Source organism: Lactuca virosa, chromosome 4 (genome assembly GCF_052849685.1).
Source record: "Lactuca virosa cultivar CGN04683 chromosome 4, Lactuca_virosa_CGN04683_v6, whole genome shotgun sequence".
Lineage (NCBI taxonomy): Eukaryota > Viridiplantae > Streptophyta > Magnoliopsida > Asterales > Asteraceae > Lactuca > Lactuca virosa.
In genome coordinates, this window is record NC_136429.1 from 498,138,599 (window position 1) to 498,156,649 (window position 18,051).

General features: G+C 33.6%; 1 protein-coding gene across 1 annotated transcript; it reads left to right on the forward strand.

Moving 5' to 3' along the window:
- The first annotated feature begins 366 nt into the window (after positions 1-366).
- LOC145109339 (agamous-like MADS-box protein FUL-L) lies at positions 367-17,102 on the forward strand. Its single transcript, XM_079046479.1, has 9 exons — positions 367-735; positions 14,879-14,957; positions 15,103-15,167; positions 15,374-15,473; positions 15,566-15,607; positions 15,721-15,762; positions 15,890-15,975; positions 16,095-16,196; positions 16,781-17,102. Exons 1-9 carry the CDS (start codon positions 551-553, stop codon positions 16,794-16,796), a joined length of 717 nt encoding a protein of 238 aa, XP_078902605.1. The 5' UTR covers positions 367-550; the 3' UTR covers positions 16,797-17,102.
- The last annotated feature ends 949 nt before the right edge of the window (positions 17,103-18,051 follow it).

Here is an 18,051-nt window from a genome sequence, read left to right on the forward strand (position 1 = left end):
ATAATTTTCATTATATTACGAAAATAAAATATATATTTTTAAAATTTTGTTGCTTTATAAGTCTTTAATACATAAATGCTTTTTTTATAAAATTAATAAATATAAATGTCTTTTTAAAAGAAAAGCTAAAATTGCTGTTGTGATAAATTAAAAAAAATGTAGTGGTTTTTTTTGTAAGATTTTTCCTAGATTATGCGCGCTAATAATTAACATATTAATTTGAGAAAAATTCCTGTATATAGACCTAAAAGAAGCAATTGAAAACGACACATGAGTACTAAGAACCAATCAGAATTCGACAAACATTTCCCCTGAAACCACCATGGTTTTCGATCAAACCACCTTCCTTTTTCTCTTATAAACATACACCACCAAAATAGAATAGACAACTGCTACCCAAACACCATTCCTCTTTCGTTCTGCTACTCAATTTCATGGATCCTTTCCTTTTTTGGTTCGTTTGATGACACAATCAACGGATTTGGATTCAACTCTTTGCTTTTTCTCAACGAACAACAGTAAGTAGAAGAAGAAAGAAGGGAAATCAAAAATGGGGAGAGGGAGAGTGCAATTGAAGCGGATCGAGAACAAAATAAGCAGACAAGTCACGTTCTCGAAGCGAAGAACAGGATTACTGAAGAAAGCGCATGAGATCTCTGTTCTCTGTGATGCTCATGTTGCTCTCATCGTTTTCTCTTCCAGAGGGAAATTGTTTGAGTACTCTACTCACTCCAGGTATCATTCATCTTCTTCTACTTCAATCTCCCTCACTCTAGTCTCCATACAGTTTCATGGCGTAATATCTATTCCGTACGTCAATGGCGTCTGGTTTTGAAATTTCACGTTTTCTGTGTTTCTGCATGCTTCGATTTGTTCAAAAAACTTATCATCAAGTTATAAACCATTATTATTAGCTCTGAACCCTCGATTCGAATGTTAGTTGAAATAGAAATCACTGGTTACATTTATGAGAACGAGATTAGCATTCATCCACGCATATCCTAAATCAAACGAACAAGTTTTTCTGGTAAATATAATAGTTTTTTAATAAAACAGTTAATTATATCTTATTTTATGTAACTATTGAGCTTTCAAAACATCATAATTGTTTTTCTGTTGCTAATAATAGTAAAAGAATCATATGCAAGAATGAATAATTTCTATAGATTAACAGAAGATCATAGCTTAATTGATACATTATCTTTTTCAAACTGTTCATTTTCCTGAAATCTATGGTTGATTAGGATGTTAAAAGCTAAATGTAATAGTGAATAGTTATGTATAAACGTGCCAAGTACACTATTGTTTTTTGGGTTTATATTTTATAAACAAATCATTAATTAATTAGATCTGTATTCTGTACTATTTTTTGGATTCTCAAAGAAAAGTTATTTTCTGCTATGATGGAAATTTTATGTACGATTTTTTAAGATACAAATGTTGTTGCTAAAATGAGTTTTAATTATTAAACAATAGAGGAAATTACAGCCACTAGTAATGTACTTAATAACAAAGTACTTATATTTACGATTTATCTATATATAGTACAATATATAGCCAGAAACTTACAAAATGTTACATGTTTTATTATAAATAAATATTGCTATTATCGATAAAGAAATATGAATATGTTAAGAAATTATTAGTATGTTATTATTATGTGTATTATGTGCAAATAAATATATATGTAAATTGCTATTATATGTTGTTATTTTCTATATTGGTAAAAGTAGTGGTATGCATTTTTCACTAACGGATAGATGAGTTGTGTTAGTGTGTTTGCATGTTTGATAATGAACACATGTAATTGTTACTGAATTGTACATCTTATGTTTTAAAATATTAACAAAAAAATTTGGTTTTTTCCATATTGTTCATTAATTTTCAAATAATTTATTTCTAGCCACTCGTGAATATCATAAATATTGTGTATCTTAATTAGGTACATTGATTTTTCTCCTTATTAATTACTATGTCTTTCATATCCTTTTACACTACAAATAAAATAAAACACTCATGCTTTTAGAATCTTAATTAGATACATATTGACCAAAAACCATCTAAAATATTTTAGATTCATAATTAATAATTAAAAGTATAATTATTAGTGAGTAAACAAATAATTATAATGTGATAATTAAGTAACCTTACTCAAAAATGGACATTCTATTGTTATCAACCAATCAAGATCACATATATATAAGTGATAACCAAGTTTAAGATTTATTGTAGGGATTTTCTAACATGTGCCCTAAGGGCACATATAAGAAATTTTAATTATGGTAAATATAAGACATATCTAAATAATATCTAAATATTATTGTTTCAACCACCATTTGACATTCATTAGTTTCCTATTTTTTTTTTCCAAATTTATACTTTTATTATTTTCTTTTAATCTTTCCTACTAATACGTAGGAAATCTTTATTGTATATAATTGTCTTAAAAAACCTTTTTTTGTATAAATCAGGTAAATTAATAAATTATAACATGTTTACCTGATTGAATTAAGAATGACGTGGATGACAATTCAATGACAAGATATGGAAATAATTCGATTTAATAATAATCAAATCTCAGTTTCGTTTTGAAAAATTAAGAATTGTTGTTTCATTAGTGTAAAAAATTGTACTTTTTAAATTAAATTAATACCTACCAACAAAATAAAAAACTAACACTGATCTTAAGTAAAAAGGAATAATTTGATTAATCAAATTCAAATTCAAATCCTGAATATTTGTTTTAGGTTATGTGTTTTATGAAGAAAACTAAAAAACTGTCTTGTGAGAATTCAAATCCTGAATATTTATTTAATTATTTTTTTTGGCCTATGTTCGGGCAGAAATCTGCCCGACTTGTATCTTACGCCTCATGCATTACACAATCTTTTTAGGCCCTTGCTTTGCCCGCTGCCCACTTCCTCTAGTGTCTACTAACCAAAAAGCTTTGGATGTAGACGCATGCATACTGGACTTGTACCTTTTTTTTTTTTTAATATTATTGTTACTTCGTTTTTTGCAAGATACAAAAAGTTTATGTATGGAAAAAGTGTTCCCCAAATGGGGTTTTCTTTTTTATCAGTCCGCTGATTCGTTTTTCATTGGAAGTTGTAATCCTAGGATTTTGTGGGATAATATTCTTTTCCTATTATTTTCAAAGAAAAAATATTTTTTTATTTAGGATTTGAAAGAAAAATGGATAGCGCGTAAATTTTGTTCTAGTGAATAACATTGTCCAAAACAATTGTGATAACATAATTATGGGCTAATCACTAAAATAACCAAAATAAAAGTGACTAGTGAATCACATTGTCCCAAACAATTGTGATAACATAATTATGGGCTAATCACTAAAATAACCAAAATAAAAGTGACTAGTGAATCACATTGTCCGAAACAATTGTGATAACATAATTATGGGCTAATCACTAAAATAATCAAAATAAAAGTGACACCTACAGACGGACTAGAATGGTTTATTATTGATATCTATATAAGGTTTACAATTACAATGGGACTCATACATAGAGAGTCACATATTACAAATAAAACTATGTCTACACAATGCATGAAAATAATATAATGTCACCTTAGTTTGGTATTTGTATTCATCATTTTCACAATTTTTGATGTCGGACACCCTTGACGCACACAAAAAGCATCTAGTCTCCACAACTCAATAATCTCTTATTTAGATGTTGGTCTACAAATCAACTGCCTTTCGGTATGTGTACTTCTTGTAAACCCAACATTATATAACCTTGTATTATGTCTAGTCTGCCGCCTTCTCATAAATCTCTAAAGGTCATCTGAAGTTGAGGACAACTTTATTCTTTGTTATCACCACCTTGGTAAAATTTGTACCAAAGATTTTCATCAAGGACAACGTACCATCATCCTCGAAAATCAGGACATCTTGCTCTGCTTCTACGCCTCATATGAACCATTCAGTCGGATCTAGAACATTTGCATCGTCCAATATAATCGAGTCAAACGTATCATGCTTATTGTACCTCATTCTTAAAGCCCGATTATACTTGATATAAACAAAGTCATTCAACTTTGTTGCTCTAGTCAGTTTTTTTTCTTAGAATGTAGCTACCTACAAGTAAGTTAAAAATTATAATTATACAAAGTATATATATACTTAAACTCACAAAAAACGAGTTACTTACATGTTCAAATACAATACGCTCCAATTCCTTTCACAATCCAACGAGCTAAAACTAAGGCTCAACACCTTGATCACAAATTTTTTTAATGTCGGGACTGAAGCTCCATATTGCATCCACCACTCCGCTAATTTAGTAACAAAATAATATAAAAGTATGCTAAAAATTATAATTATACAAAGCATACTATTTTTATATTATTTTTCTATCTGGTGCCATTTTTACTCTCATTTTCTTTGTTATTGGGTTCCCGAAGACCCCTTGTGCACTTCGGTATATTGGGAGCCTGGCATGAATCTTCATCTCGTCCTCGTTCAATGCTAATTTATGAATACACGACAACAATCCACTCATCACTTCATCATCATTTTCCATATTTGGATTTTCATAATATATGGTCGGTTTCAAGTAATGCCCAACAACATGAAAAGGTTGATGTAATTGGTAATTCCACCTCTTCTCAATGATTTCGAAGACTTCTGCATACTTATATTCTTTGTTTTTAAAAGCCTAAGCAATCATCTCTTTTGCTCTATCCATCGCCTCGTAGATATAACTCATTGGAGGTTTTCTCTCTCCATCAACTAACCAAAGCACACTTAACAACGGACAACCAAATTTCACTGTAAAATCTATATTGTTCCAAAAGTTAAGACGTCAATATAGTATTTGTCGTGTGCGTGCCTCCATCCAGCTTTGAAAACTTGCTTTTGTTCCATTGGTTAGAAGTGAACATTTTTTTAAAAAATTACTCGTTAGCCTTAAACAATCTGCCAAGGTAATGATAGCTGTGGCAAATCGGGTCTTTGCATGCCACACCATGTCCTTTTACCCGGTGAACTCTCTAATCATATTAAGTAGCAAAGTACGATTGTAAATATACGTGTTCACCGCGATTGCCTTATCACATGTCCTTTTTAAATATGGCAATTTGAAGATGTCTTCAAATATCAAATTTATGTAACACGCGCACAAGGAGTCCAATAGATGTGCGTGTATTTCTCTTCCAGGAGAAACATTGTTGCCCGCACTATCTGTGACAACTTGAACAACGTCATGCGGGCCGACTTGTTTGATGAAACGGTTAAATAAAATGAACATGTTATCACCAGTATGAATAACTAGATGCATCAACCGATTCAAGGAGCATACTTCCTCGAGGAGTATTCACTAAGAAATTTATTAGCGCCCTTCCTTTTCTGTCCCTCCATCCATCTGTCATTAAGGAACATCCATAGGTTGTCTTTTCAGCTTCATTTTTACTCATAATTTTCTTAGTGTGTATTTTTTCAAGCTTCAACATCAGGAATCGAACCTCATGATAAGTAGACGGTTTCATTAAGGAACAATCTCTAGCTATCGCTTCAATTGTGGGCCCTAGACTATCATATTCACGACATTGAATGCCACACCCGCATCATACATCCAATGTGAAAACTTTTGGACCGCATCTATTCTTAAACTTTTCTGGACTTTTTTATGTTGTGGAGTTCCAATAAGATGCCCATTTTTCTTCCCCCTTCCCCTATCGGATTGGTTGGGATACACATGTATATATAGGCCCTTTATTGTTTTTATTAGTTGTGGTTGATCCGCATGATGAAACAAGCGTCATTACTTTTGATGGAATATCATTATTTTAAGTGTACAATTTGTCATCATCTACTTCATCTAGATCGATAACATCATCAAAGTGTGGTATGCTATTCATCGCCTATTCGTTTGTTTCCTCTTCTCAAAGCTTCTTTAAAGTAAGCCTTTACCTTAGCTAGGACTTTTGTATACTTTGCTACTTGACCGGTATCACCAACAAGGTGGTGCTTGTGTCTTGTAATCCTCTCTCTTAACACAAAAGAACAAAAATTACATTGCACCCATTGCCTATATCCTTCAATCTGTGTCCCATAAACCCAACCAGGATCGTTTTCTCTTTTACTAGCCATTTCTAAGAAAATAGAAGTGATCAAAACATGAATTATAAGTGTAATACAAAGTGTAATCATTAAACCAAAGTGAAAGACAACAAAGCCTAGTGAAAACAACAAAAAGAAATGAAAAAAGAGAAAAATCTTCCAATCGGACCTGAGGTCGACACCGGAGAGGTAGTCAGAGAGAATGTAGTGGATGTCAGTGGGGTTCGTCGGAGGCAGACACAAAGGGTTCGTAAAGGATTCAGAGGTAGAGAAGGTCCCAAGCGTAGAGTCTGGAGGCAAATGAGAATTGATTTCACTTAGCGTCAACCCTAGTTCTTTTAATCCAATTTTTACAAAAAAAATTAATAAAATACCTACTGTTACTAAAACCCCCGCTTTTTGTCGCTATTTAGTATATATCGGTAATCTACCTATTCGCTACGCTATACGCGATAGCGACCGATACGGTCGATATTGATAATTATGTTATTGTCATAATGGAGAATAAAGTCTTCATATTTCATGTCCAACCCTGATAGGAAGTTTTTTAACTAGATAATATTTTCCCTAGCTTTTGCAATGTTAATGTATTATGCTTTTGTGGGTGACATACAATCTTCTAAAGTTTGGACATCACCATTGTACCCCTAATAGTGAACACATAACATGTAGTGATCTTCCCCAATTCGGAACATCCATACAAGTCTATATCTGTGAATCCTTTTAAGATTACTTTTTTTTTCTTAAATAGAAAGCAACCTTAGTAGTATGTTTGAAGTAGTGTAATATGCTTAACTGCTTCACAATGCTCCTTCATCTCAAAATTCAAAGACAACTACCTCTTTATCATGTTGATATCCGTTATATTAGATTCAACCACCAATATTTTATCAACATATAACAACAAGATAATAGATGGGGAATCGAACTTCTTCAGGTAGTAACTGTTGAAGATTGATTCAAAGTTTCTCAGGAAAATAATAACTCTCGTGACTGGCTTAGTAACTGCTAGAAGTCTTTCAATTTTTCTGCATTTACTTAAGTCCTTCCATATTTCCAGCTTTTACTTTTCAGTTGTAAAACTCTACTATTTATAGCTGCCTTCTGTTCTCTTTTTGTTCATCAATAATATCACGAGAGTTCTCCTGCACTTCCTTTTCATTCTGTTAAGATCCAACATTGTGGTATCAGAGCCTGGTCTCTTATCCAAGTCTTAATCGGTGACTCTCAAATGGCACAAAATAGCAGCAACATTATTAGCATGTCACAACCACAAATTCCTGTCTTCAAAGGGGAGTCCTATGAATTCTGGAGCACCAAAATGAAGACCCTTTTCAAGTCACAAGACTTACGGGAATTTGTTGAAGCAGGTTATACAGAGACAAGTGCATATGAAGCCCGTCAAAAAGATAATCAAAAGAAAGATGCTAAAGCCTTGTTCTTTATTCAACAGGCAATAGATGAGACCATCTTCCCTAGAATTGCTGCATCAGTCACATCAAAGGAAGCTTGGGATATTCTCAAGACTGAATACGAAGGATCAGCCAAAGTTATTACAGTCAAATTGCAATCCTTGAGGAGACAGTTCGAGACTTTAAACCTGAAGCCAAATGAAGCAGTACAAGAATATCTAGCAAAAGCAGCATCCATAGTGACACAGATGCGTGCCTATGGAGACAAGATTTCTGATGAAATTGTGGTGGCCAAAGTTCTCAGGAGTTTACCAGTCAAGTTCGATCACGTGGTGGCAGCAATCGAAGAATCAAAGGACTTGAAGACTTTTACCTTTGATGAGTTAATGGGATCACTACAAGCGCATGAGGCCGTGGACGAGGCAGATCACGGGGAGCAGTCGTTCGATGTGACCATTGTGGTAAGCTTGGTCATAAGGAATAAGAATATGTTGAACAAGATGAATGTCTATTCATGACCTACGCAAACCAAGCTAGCCGAAAGAAGGAGATATGGTACATAGACAACGCATGTTCAAATCATATAACAGGTGTACGTGAAAAATTCAAGAATTTGGATGAATCAGAAAAATCACGTGTTAAACTTGGTGATGATAAAGTTGTAAACATAGAAGGAACGGGAACTGTCACTATAAGCATAGAAGGAAAAGACAAACTCATCAATGATCTTCACTTCGCTCCAGGTCTCGCTCACAACCTGATAAGTGTGGGACAGTTGATAGAAAACGGTCTCAAGGTTGAGTTTAATGATAATACGTGTGTGGTGAAGAGGAAAAATGGTGAAATTGTTCTCTATTCAAGGATGACAGGAAACAGAATGTTTCCTGTATATTTTTCTCATAAAGATGGTTACATGATGATGAACAGCAGGGTTGATGAATCGAAACTTTGGAATTGCAGATACGGGCACCTACATGAAAAAGGATTAAAGTTGTTGTCAAGTAAGAAAATGGTAAATGGATTACCTGCCATACATGACTCAAAACATGTATGCGAAGGACGTGTTCTAGGCAAGCAATCACGAAGGTCTTTTCCAAAGGGCAAGGCAAGACGAGCAACTGAGAAATTAGAATTAGTGTGTGCTGGCATTTGTGGTCCAATGAAGAACGAATCTCACTCAGGCAATAAGTATTTCTTTCTATTCATTGATGACTTTACCTGTATGTGTTGGGTATATTTCATTAGAACAAAATCTGATGCCTTAGAACACTTTAAGAAATTCAAAGCTCTTGTTGAAAAACAAGGAAACACTACAATCAAGACTCTAAGGACTGATAGAGGGGGAGAATTCATGTCACGAGAATTCATTACTCTATGTGAAAAAGAAGGGATAAGAAGAGAGATGACAGCTCCACATACCCCAGAGCAGAATGGGACTGCAGAGAGAAAGAATCGAACCATTGAGGAGATGGCTCGATCAATGTTGAACACAAGCAAGCTACCTGATGTTTATTGGGCTGAAGCCGTTGCTACCGCTGTATACCTAATCAACATATCTCCTACAAAAGCTGTATGGAACAGAACACCGTTTGAAGCATGGTATGAATTCAAACCTACAGTCACTCATTTACGTGTTTTTGGCTGTGCATGTTATGCATTAGTCACATCTACACAAGAACAAGTCAATACTTTAGTTCAACCTGAGTTACTTGACGAAAAAAAAGTTCATGATCAAGCACCAATTACTCAAACCAATTCCTCAAACATCTCATCCTCGAGTTCAAGTTCCTCGCATGGAGTGTCTTCACAAGTTACTCCTCCAAGATCAAACACAACATCTTCTAGCAGCACATCACCAAAAACAACACCACTCAAAACCAGAACATTAGCAGATATTTATGCAAGCACAATGGCACTATTTGCGGGTGATCCTATATCAACGAATGTTGCTCTTCAAGATGATAGATGGAGAAGAGCAATGGAGGAAGAGATTGCTGCTATTGAGAAGAACAATACTTGGGAACTCATGGAACTACCATCTGATAAGTACCCTATATCACTAAAATGGGTGTTTAAAACTAAGTTCAAAGCTGATGGGAGCCTACAGAAACACAAAGCCAGATTAGTCGCTCGAGGTTTTACGCAAGAACAAGGTGTGGATTATGATGAAACGTTCTCGCCGGTCGCAATGATAGAAACAATACGATTGATCCTCGCATTAGCAGCACAAAGAGAGTGGGAAGTCTATCAATTTGATGTTAAGTCGGCTTTCTTGAATGGAGATCTTAAAGAGGAAGTCTTTGTTCAGCAACCTGAAGGATTCATAGTAATTGGGCAGGAGGAGAAGGTATACAAGTTACGAAAGGCTTTGTATGGGCTCAAACAGGCCCCACGCTCGTGGTATAGCAAAATTGACAGTTTCTTCTTGGAAAATGGCTTCACGAAGAGTCCCAATGAGCCCACTATGTACTACAAGAAGCAAGGCATAGAAGATTTCATGTTGATTAGTCTCTATGTAGATGACATGATATACACAGGGTCCTCAATGAAACTCATACAACAGTTCAAAGAGGAAATGATGAGAACTTTTGAGATGACTGATCTTGGAAGGTTACATTATTTTCTTGGTATCGAAGTAAAACAAACCAACAAGGGTATTTTTATTGCACAAGAGAGATATGTCACAGACTTGCTGAAAGATCTCAATGTAGTGAATGAAGAACCCATTGCAACACCTATGAATACTAATGAAAAGCTTGTAAGTTCTGATGGTACATGAATGGCAGAACCCCAGATGTACAGGAGCATAGTTGGGAGACTAATATATCTTACACACACAAGACCAGACATAAGCTATGCTGTTGGTGTGGTCTCAAGGTTCATGCATTCACCTACAAAACATCATTTTGGAGCGGTAAAAAGAATCATTCGATATGTTGCTTGCACCAAGCATTATGGAATATGGTATATGAAGTCAAAGAAACTACTGTTGGAAGGCTTTACAGACAGTGACTGGGCAGGGTCACAAGAAGATAGAAGGAGCACAACTGGAAATTGTTTCAATGTGGGAACTGGAATTATCTCATGGTTATCAAAGAAGCAAGAAACCGTCGCATTATCCACAACAGAGGCTGAGTATGTGGCAGCCTCAATCACAGCATGTCAAGCAATCTGGTTAAGAAAACTTATGAATGATCTCATGCAAGAACAAACTGAAGCAACTGTGATCTACTGTGACAATCAATCCGCGATTGCAATGACAAAAAATCCTGTCATGCATGGTCGAACCAAGCACATAGAAATTAAGCATCATTTCATAAGAAAGCTAGTGGCAGATGAAAGCATCAAGCTGAAGTTTTGTAGAACTGAAGAACAACAGGCAGACCTGTTTACCAAAGCTCTTCCAGCAGCTCGTTTTGAATATCTTCGTGCAAAGATTGGTGTTGGTACCTTTGAATCAAAGGGGAGTGTTGAAGATTGATTCAAAGTTTCTCAGGAAAATAATAACTCTCGTGACTGGCTTAGTAACTGCTAGAAGTCTTTCAATTTTTCTGCATTTACTTAAGTCCTTCCATATTTCCAGCTTTTACTTTTCAGTTGTAAAACTCTACTATTTATAGCTGCCTTCTGTTCTCTTTTTGTTCATCAATAATATCACGAGAGTTCTCCTGCACTTCCTTTTCATTCTGTTAAGATCCAACAGCAACATAGTTGTTAATAACATTCATAACATTCGCTATAGCGTTTAGCATAGTGTTGTGTTGACATGGCGTAATTTAGCATTTGGAGGCTACTTAGTGAGATCATGGTGTTTATTCTTTTACTTTTTTAATCTGCTATAAATAGAGTGGTTAGGGTTAGACGTAGATTATAATTGCTATAATAGTTTAAGACTTCAAGTTAAGGAATATATATTAATTTTCTAATAGTCTAATGCTAAATATGAAATATTGGGTGTTATCTCATCGCTATTGCTACATAACATATATGTAGCTCGTCGATGTTGTTTGCTATTTGTTATCAACATCTATGAGTAGCAACAATGATTCATCTCATATCTAGAGTACCCATTCCTCTACATGAAGTTGTCAAATTTCAAGAAACATTTTCTTGGTGATTGTTTAATCCATACAGGTTTTTCTTCAGTTTACATACCATGTTTTCCTTATTAATCGTCTAGAAACCTTCTGGTTGTGTTATGTAGATGCCTTCATTATTGTTTTAATATTGGAAAATAGTTTTTGCATATAGCTTCTCTAACCATAAATCTACTGCATGCACAATACCCAAGATTAATCTGATTCTAATCATCTTCAACTAGATAGAAAATCTCATTGTAATCAACTACCTTCTTATGTTGGAATCGCTTAACCACCAACCTGACCTTTTATCTCTTGTTACTATCAAGTTCATCATTTTCCCTGAACACCTACTTGTTTTATAGTGTTTTTCTTTCCTAACAAAAACTAGACCAAAGAGGCAAGGATAAGGTCTGGTTCTTATTAAATGAACTTATCACATCCTCCACGACTTTCTTCCACTACGTGTAATCTGTTATCCTTAAATCCTCTTTACTATACTTTAACTCACGATTATTTGTCAATAGCAAATAGTTTGTTTATGAAGAGTATCTAGTTGGAGCTCTCTCTCTCTCTCTCTCTCTCTCTCTCTCTCTCTCTCTCTCGTGGATATTTTAATAGGTAGGGTTTATGAATCTACTTCATCTATAATATTAACAGGCCTTGTAATGACATTCTATGTCCCCCTGAAGATAATTTGATCTGTCTCATGTGTTTTTTTTTCTTTTCAAAAATTACTCCAAGTTTGTCTTTATAGATGGAATTCTCGTTAAATAGGATATCCTTACTTCCGATGACCTGTATGCTTTGATCATCTTAGAAATGATTCTACCATCCATCCAAACCATAGCCAATAAATATGCATTTCTTGTCATTTTCTTCAAGCTTGTCTTTATCAGCATTCTTGATCTTGATATAAGAGATACACTCGAATACTTTTAAATGTGTAAGAGGCGCCTCTTGGCCTTGTCATTCCTCTTCTAGAATCTTAAAACATATCAAAATTGAGGGTCCACAATTGATTAGATAACTTGTATTTACTAAATCTGCCCATTACATCTTTGAAACGCCTACATGAAGCCTCATACTCTTTTCCCTTTGATTTAGTGTTACATTTTGTTGAAGTGTCTTTAGAAGCCATTCTCGACATAATATGAAATAAAAAGAATGTCGTGTGCTATATCCATTAGATTTAAGAACTTGTTAATCCTATTATCTACCGCGACTTTCAGAAAACAAACTCATACCTTTCTCGTGGAATCGTTTATAAAGGTAACATAGTAGAGTAATCATCTAATTAAGTAAACCGATATTGGACCGTACACATCAGTATAAACCAACTCCAACTTTACAACCTTGGGTGACATTTTCATCTTTGCAAATGTAACCTTTTTTTTGTTTGCCAAGGATACATGACTCACAGAATTCCACAATCACAACTAGACTACCTAGGATCTTCATATATTTCTCACTTATATACCTAAGTCTCGGTGTCTGATGTATACATACCTATATCCTAAAAAACCATGTTTGCCCCTCCTTTAGACACCTCAACTGTGTATAAGGTTCCCTATTTTTGTCCTTGATAAAATAATAAATTCCTCGTGTCACCTTCCATTGATGAGATCTAAAATCTACATGATATCCTTCATCCTTTAATTATCCTACACTTCCAAGTAAAATATATGGAGTGGAACGAGGTGTAAGCTTGTTTTTGGTGTTGAAGTGTGGGTTACAGGGTATCTGAAGCTCGAAGGTGAGTATAAGAGGGTTGTCTACCGAATCTTTTGAATTATGGATAGCCATTCCTTTATGGTGGTGAAGGGTAATATATTGAGAAGTTGAAATGACATATGAAGGGCTTCACCCAAAACTTAGGTGGAAGACTAGCATGGAAGAGAAGGGAACAAATAGTGTTGTTCTTAGTTTACAATATTAGCCGAGATTATCCTATCATCACAACAAGATTACCTTTCCTAGTATTCTAGGATATTAGTTAGTGAAGATATTACACATATCCTATGCCGAAAATAATGTGATACACCTTGTATATATACTTGTATTATCAATGAAATACACACGTTGAAAATGTTGGCAGATTAACTTGCCATTGTGGGAAATCCAGTGTCAAATCAAAGACTCGTTCTATAATTGATTGATGATCTCAACGAAATCTACGAAGGCGTAGTCATCCTCATACAACAAGCCACTCATCTCCCTGACTTCTATGATTTCCGATCAAAACGAATCATGGAAGAATCTCGTAAAGCTCACCAAGCTGCCACTGCTGCAGCATCACCTAACATCGACGATATGAGAAAAGAATGGTTATACCTTTAGAGGCATGTAGATCATGAAAGGAAACATTGTCATATTCACCACCACTATCACATTAAAAGACACTAATTTCACGATTGAATTGATTTTCGACAAATAAGAGAAAATGTAAGAATTTGGAAAGTACATTGGATTTTTGTCTAAGTGGATAAAACTCATACAAAATGTGAAAACTGATCAAGAAAAATAACATAATACTTTTGGCCACTATGACCAGAAATTGGTGATGTCCAAACATTAGAATTTATTACATCAAATAGAAACCAACAATTGAATTTGAAAGACAAAAGGGAAGACACACATGTTTACCCAACTAACAAGTTATGTAATACCTAAACTAATACATCAAATAGAAACCAACAATTAAACATGTGTACACTTTACATACATACACGAACTTGGGCTCTGCAATACCTAAACTAATACAACAATGCACATACATACACGTTATCATTACCATTTTTATTTTCTTTTTTCCATTTTTTCCATCCAAGTCATCAGTAGTCATAATTTTTTGTTCACTAAATCACACTTTAACTTGTTTACCAATTTAACCAGTAAATTGTTTCTCATATGGTTACCATTTTTTTTTGTTGACATTGCATCTCTCTTTTTTTTCTTTTCACTAAATCACACTTTTTTCCATTTTTTTTTGTTTCTCATATACTCATTGTTAGAAAAAAAAAATGGTGAAAATAGATCGGTTTATAATCAAATTCTTGATATCTTAGTGGATTGTGTAAATTTCACTTTCTTTTGTTGACAACTGATGAACTGAACCCTGATATTGTGCAAATTTGTTTGTTGCCTACTAACGACATTAATTGCTATTGACCTACAAATTTTTTTGATAATTTACCTACTCATGTAGAAAATAGACAGCATTCTTAGTTTTCTTAATTAGACATTAATTAAGAGAATATATATGATGATTTTAAATCCCGAATATTGTTTGATTGAAATAGCATGGAAGCAATTCTTGAACGATATGAAAGGTGCTCATATGCAGAGAAGATTCTCACTGCACCAGGAAACGAAACCCCAGTAAGCATCACAACTACAAAACACAGCATTCCCATTTCCCCCCCTTTATTTCTTCCATTTATATTTTATTTTTTCGTCTAAACTGATGTTGACCAGATTCAAAGTGGTAGCGTTGACTTGATTTTTCGTGAAAAATTGTATGCAGGGAAGCTGGACTCTTGAATCCTCAAAGCTTATGGCAAAAATAGAAGTCCTAGAAAAAAATATGAGGTACGCTAATCATATTATTCAAATTGATAATATATTAATACTATACGAATATATTAATATGATTCTAAAAAGTTATTATTAAAATAATCATCTAATATTTTTCACTAAAGCAAGTTAGATAATTAATTTAGCAACTTTACAAATGTTTCCATTTCGTTAGATATATTTTTATAATTCATTTAATTTTATTAAAACATGTTTAATAGGCACTATGCTGGGGAAGGATTAGAGTCCTTAAACCTTAAAGAGCTTCACAGTGTAGAACAACAGATTGATACTGCTCTCAAGCGAATTCGAACCAAGAAGGTAAAACCATTTCACTTTATTTTATTTTTTTTGTTGCAAACAAAACACAATAAATTTTTTAAACCATAATTTGTTTAAAATCTCTTATGCAGAACCAACTGATGCACGAGTCCATCTCCCAACTTCACAAAAAGGTAATTCAAAATCTTTGATAATTATTAATTATTAATTAATTAAACATTAATGTACTGATCATAAACAATAATAAGTTTGTATGAGTTAATGAATTGTTGTGGCATATATGCAGGAGAAGGCACTACAAGACCAAAGGAATACACTCTACAAGAAGGTATATATCTTAAATCTATATGAACAAAATAAATATAACGTTTGATCTGTGAATCATAGTTCAAATAAATATTTTGTATTTATTTTTTCTTTTACAAAATCTCTCATATATCTAAATGTGTAAACAGTTGAATGAGAAAGAGGCCAACACCGATCTACAACCGCCTCACATGCCGGCTCCGGATCCGATTCATCACTCTCTTCCTATCGGCGGGTACTCTCTCTCTCTCTCTCTCTCTCTCTCTCTCTCTCTCTCTCTCTCACACACACACACACTGATGCACGTGATAAACGAATTGATGAAAATGGTTAGTTGATTACAAACTTTTGTAGGGATCCATTTCTGGAAACTGATGTAAGGGAGGAGGGATACGCTGGAGATCACCATATCACTGCCACATCGCTGCCGCCATGGATGCTTCAGCATGTTCATCAGTAAGATTAATTATCTGAATGGAACTTTTATTTATTTATAAAATTGAATTACATCAGTTTGCATATTTATCCAACCGAATCGTTGCATGTGGAGACAGATGTAATATGTGGGGGTGGGTGTTTATTATCGATGATGTTACAAGTAACTTTATGTTTTATCATTATCGATTTCAAAATCAAATGTACAGTAATTTAAATGAAATACAACAAATAATATCAACAATCTGAAAATTTGAAATAAATGCTAATGTATGTTTTAACCTTAATAATTTCAAGTATCTATATAAACGTATGACGAGTTCTTCAGACGTGGGGATATCTTTAGCATATAAACTTTGTTCCAAAAAAATAAAATCTACCATATAGACATGGTATGCAAGTGCAAACCTTATAAAAAATCCTAAGGTTTGGCAATGTAAATGTATATAAAATACAAAGTTTAGTATATTACATTCCTTAAAAAGAATGTTATGGTAGTCATATGTTGGTTGGAAACTATAGATTGATTACTGCTAGGTTGTTCAACATATGAATTTATGAATGAATTGATTTTTACAATAACAATCTCTAGTCTTATAAAATAGGGTAAAGGGAAGGTAAGAAGTTGGAAGTCGAAAATGGTTTCATAGATGACAAAGGCATAAAAAGGAAACATAGGCCCACAATGTGTGATATTCTGCGAATAAAATGTCAGACTTTATGGATTTCTGAGCTCAAAAACGACATTCTATGTGTATCATGTTGGTGTTTTGATCAAAAAATGTTTGTGTTTGGAATTTCTCATTTAAAGTAACTTATGCTTGTGTAAAAGTGCTTATTAGTTTTTTTCCAATGTTAAAACAGAGTTTTAAAACAAAAATGTTTTGATTAAGTTTTAGATATCAATATGTAATAAGCTGATAAATTCTTTTTTAGTGTTTGATAATTTTTGCTTATAGATACAAAACGACCAATAATGGTCGAATATATACTTATTGATAGGACAAGAACACAATAACAAATGAAATTGTGGAATAACATTAAGAACATTTAAACTAAATAACAATTCATCTCTTTGATTAATTTTGATTGATTGATGAGAGTGAATACAAAACAAGGGTCAAGTATTTAGAGTATACAAACATTATAGAAAACTTATCCATTCTCTATGACATACACTGATATATAGATACAAAGAAAGGTGCATTACACAACCAATCATACATATACACGTAAATTACGAAACATTAAAAACATAATACCCTACTCACACTAACATACACATGCGGTTAAGAGCATCTTAGCTAGCTTACACCATAACTCATTAAAAAGGAGCATGATATGATCTACTAACTTTTTGGAATCACAAAAACATCTCCATTGAAATGGTCTTCAATGACTATCACAACATAATACTCAACATTCCCCCATTTTGTAACTTGTCACAAAATTCGAAGTCTTCAATTAAAAAAGTATAGTTGCAATACGGAATAAGGCTTTCCAAACTGCCATCCACCAGACAAGAAGATCCGCCATTTCTTTTCTATGTCTCCTGGTTGTCATCACACAGTTATCATTACCAAAATATACCGAAATATGGAAGATGGAAAGCTTTCTTTTATCAATTCTGAAAAACAACTTAGCATATCCTCCTTTTGTCTTTTTAACTGAGTAAAAAACCCGCACAAGAGTTCATCAGTATCTTTCATTTTAGAAATCCCATTCAACCTCATGTATGGATCCCTAACAACCTTGTTAAGTCTTTTGACAAGTTTATAATCTAAAAAAGCAATTTCTTGATAATAGAACACCACAAAAGATTTGATATATCTAAAAAAGTGGGTTGATTTCTAATACCTACAACAAGTTGACAATT

Coding starts and splice junctions, on each gene's coding strand:
- LOC145109339 (XM_079046479.1), top strand. CDS start 551: ATGGGGAGAGGGAGAGTGCAATTGAAGCGGATCGAGAACAAAATAAGC. Junction 15,168..15,373: donor GTCCTAGAAAAAAATATGAG/GTACGCTAATCA, acceptor CATGTTTAATAG/GCACTATGCTGGGGAAGGAT. Junction 15,474..15,565: donor AGCGAATTCGAACCAAGAAG/GTAAAACCATTT, acceptor TCTCTTATGCAG/AACCAACTGATGCACGAGTC.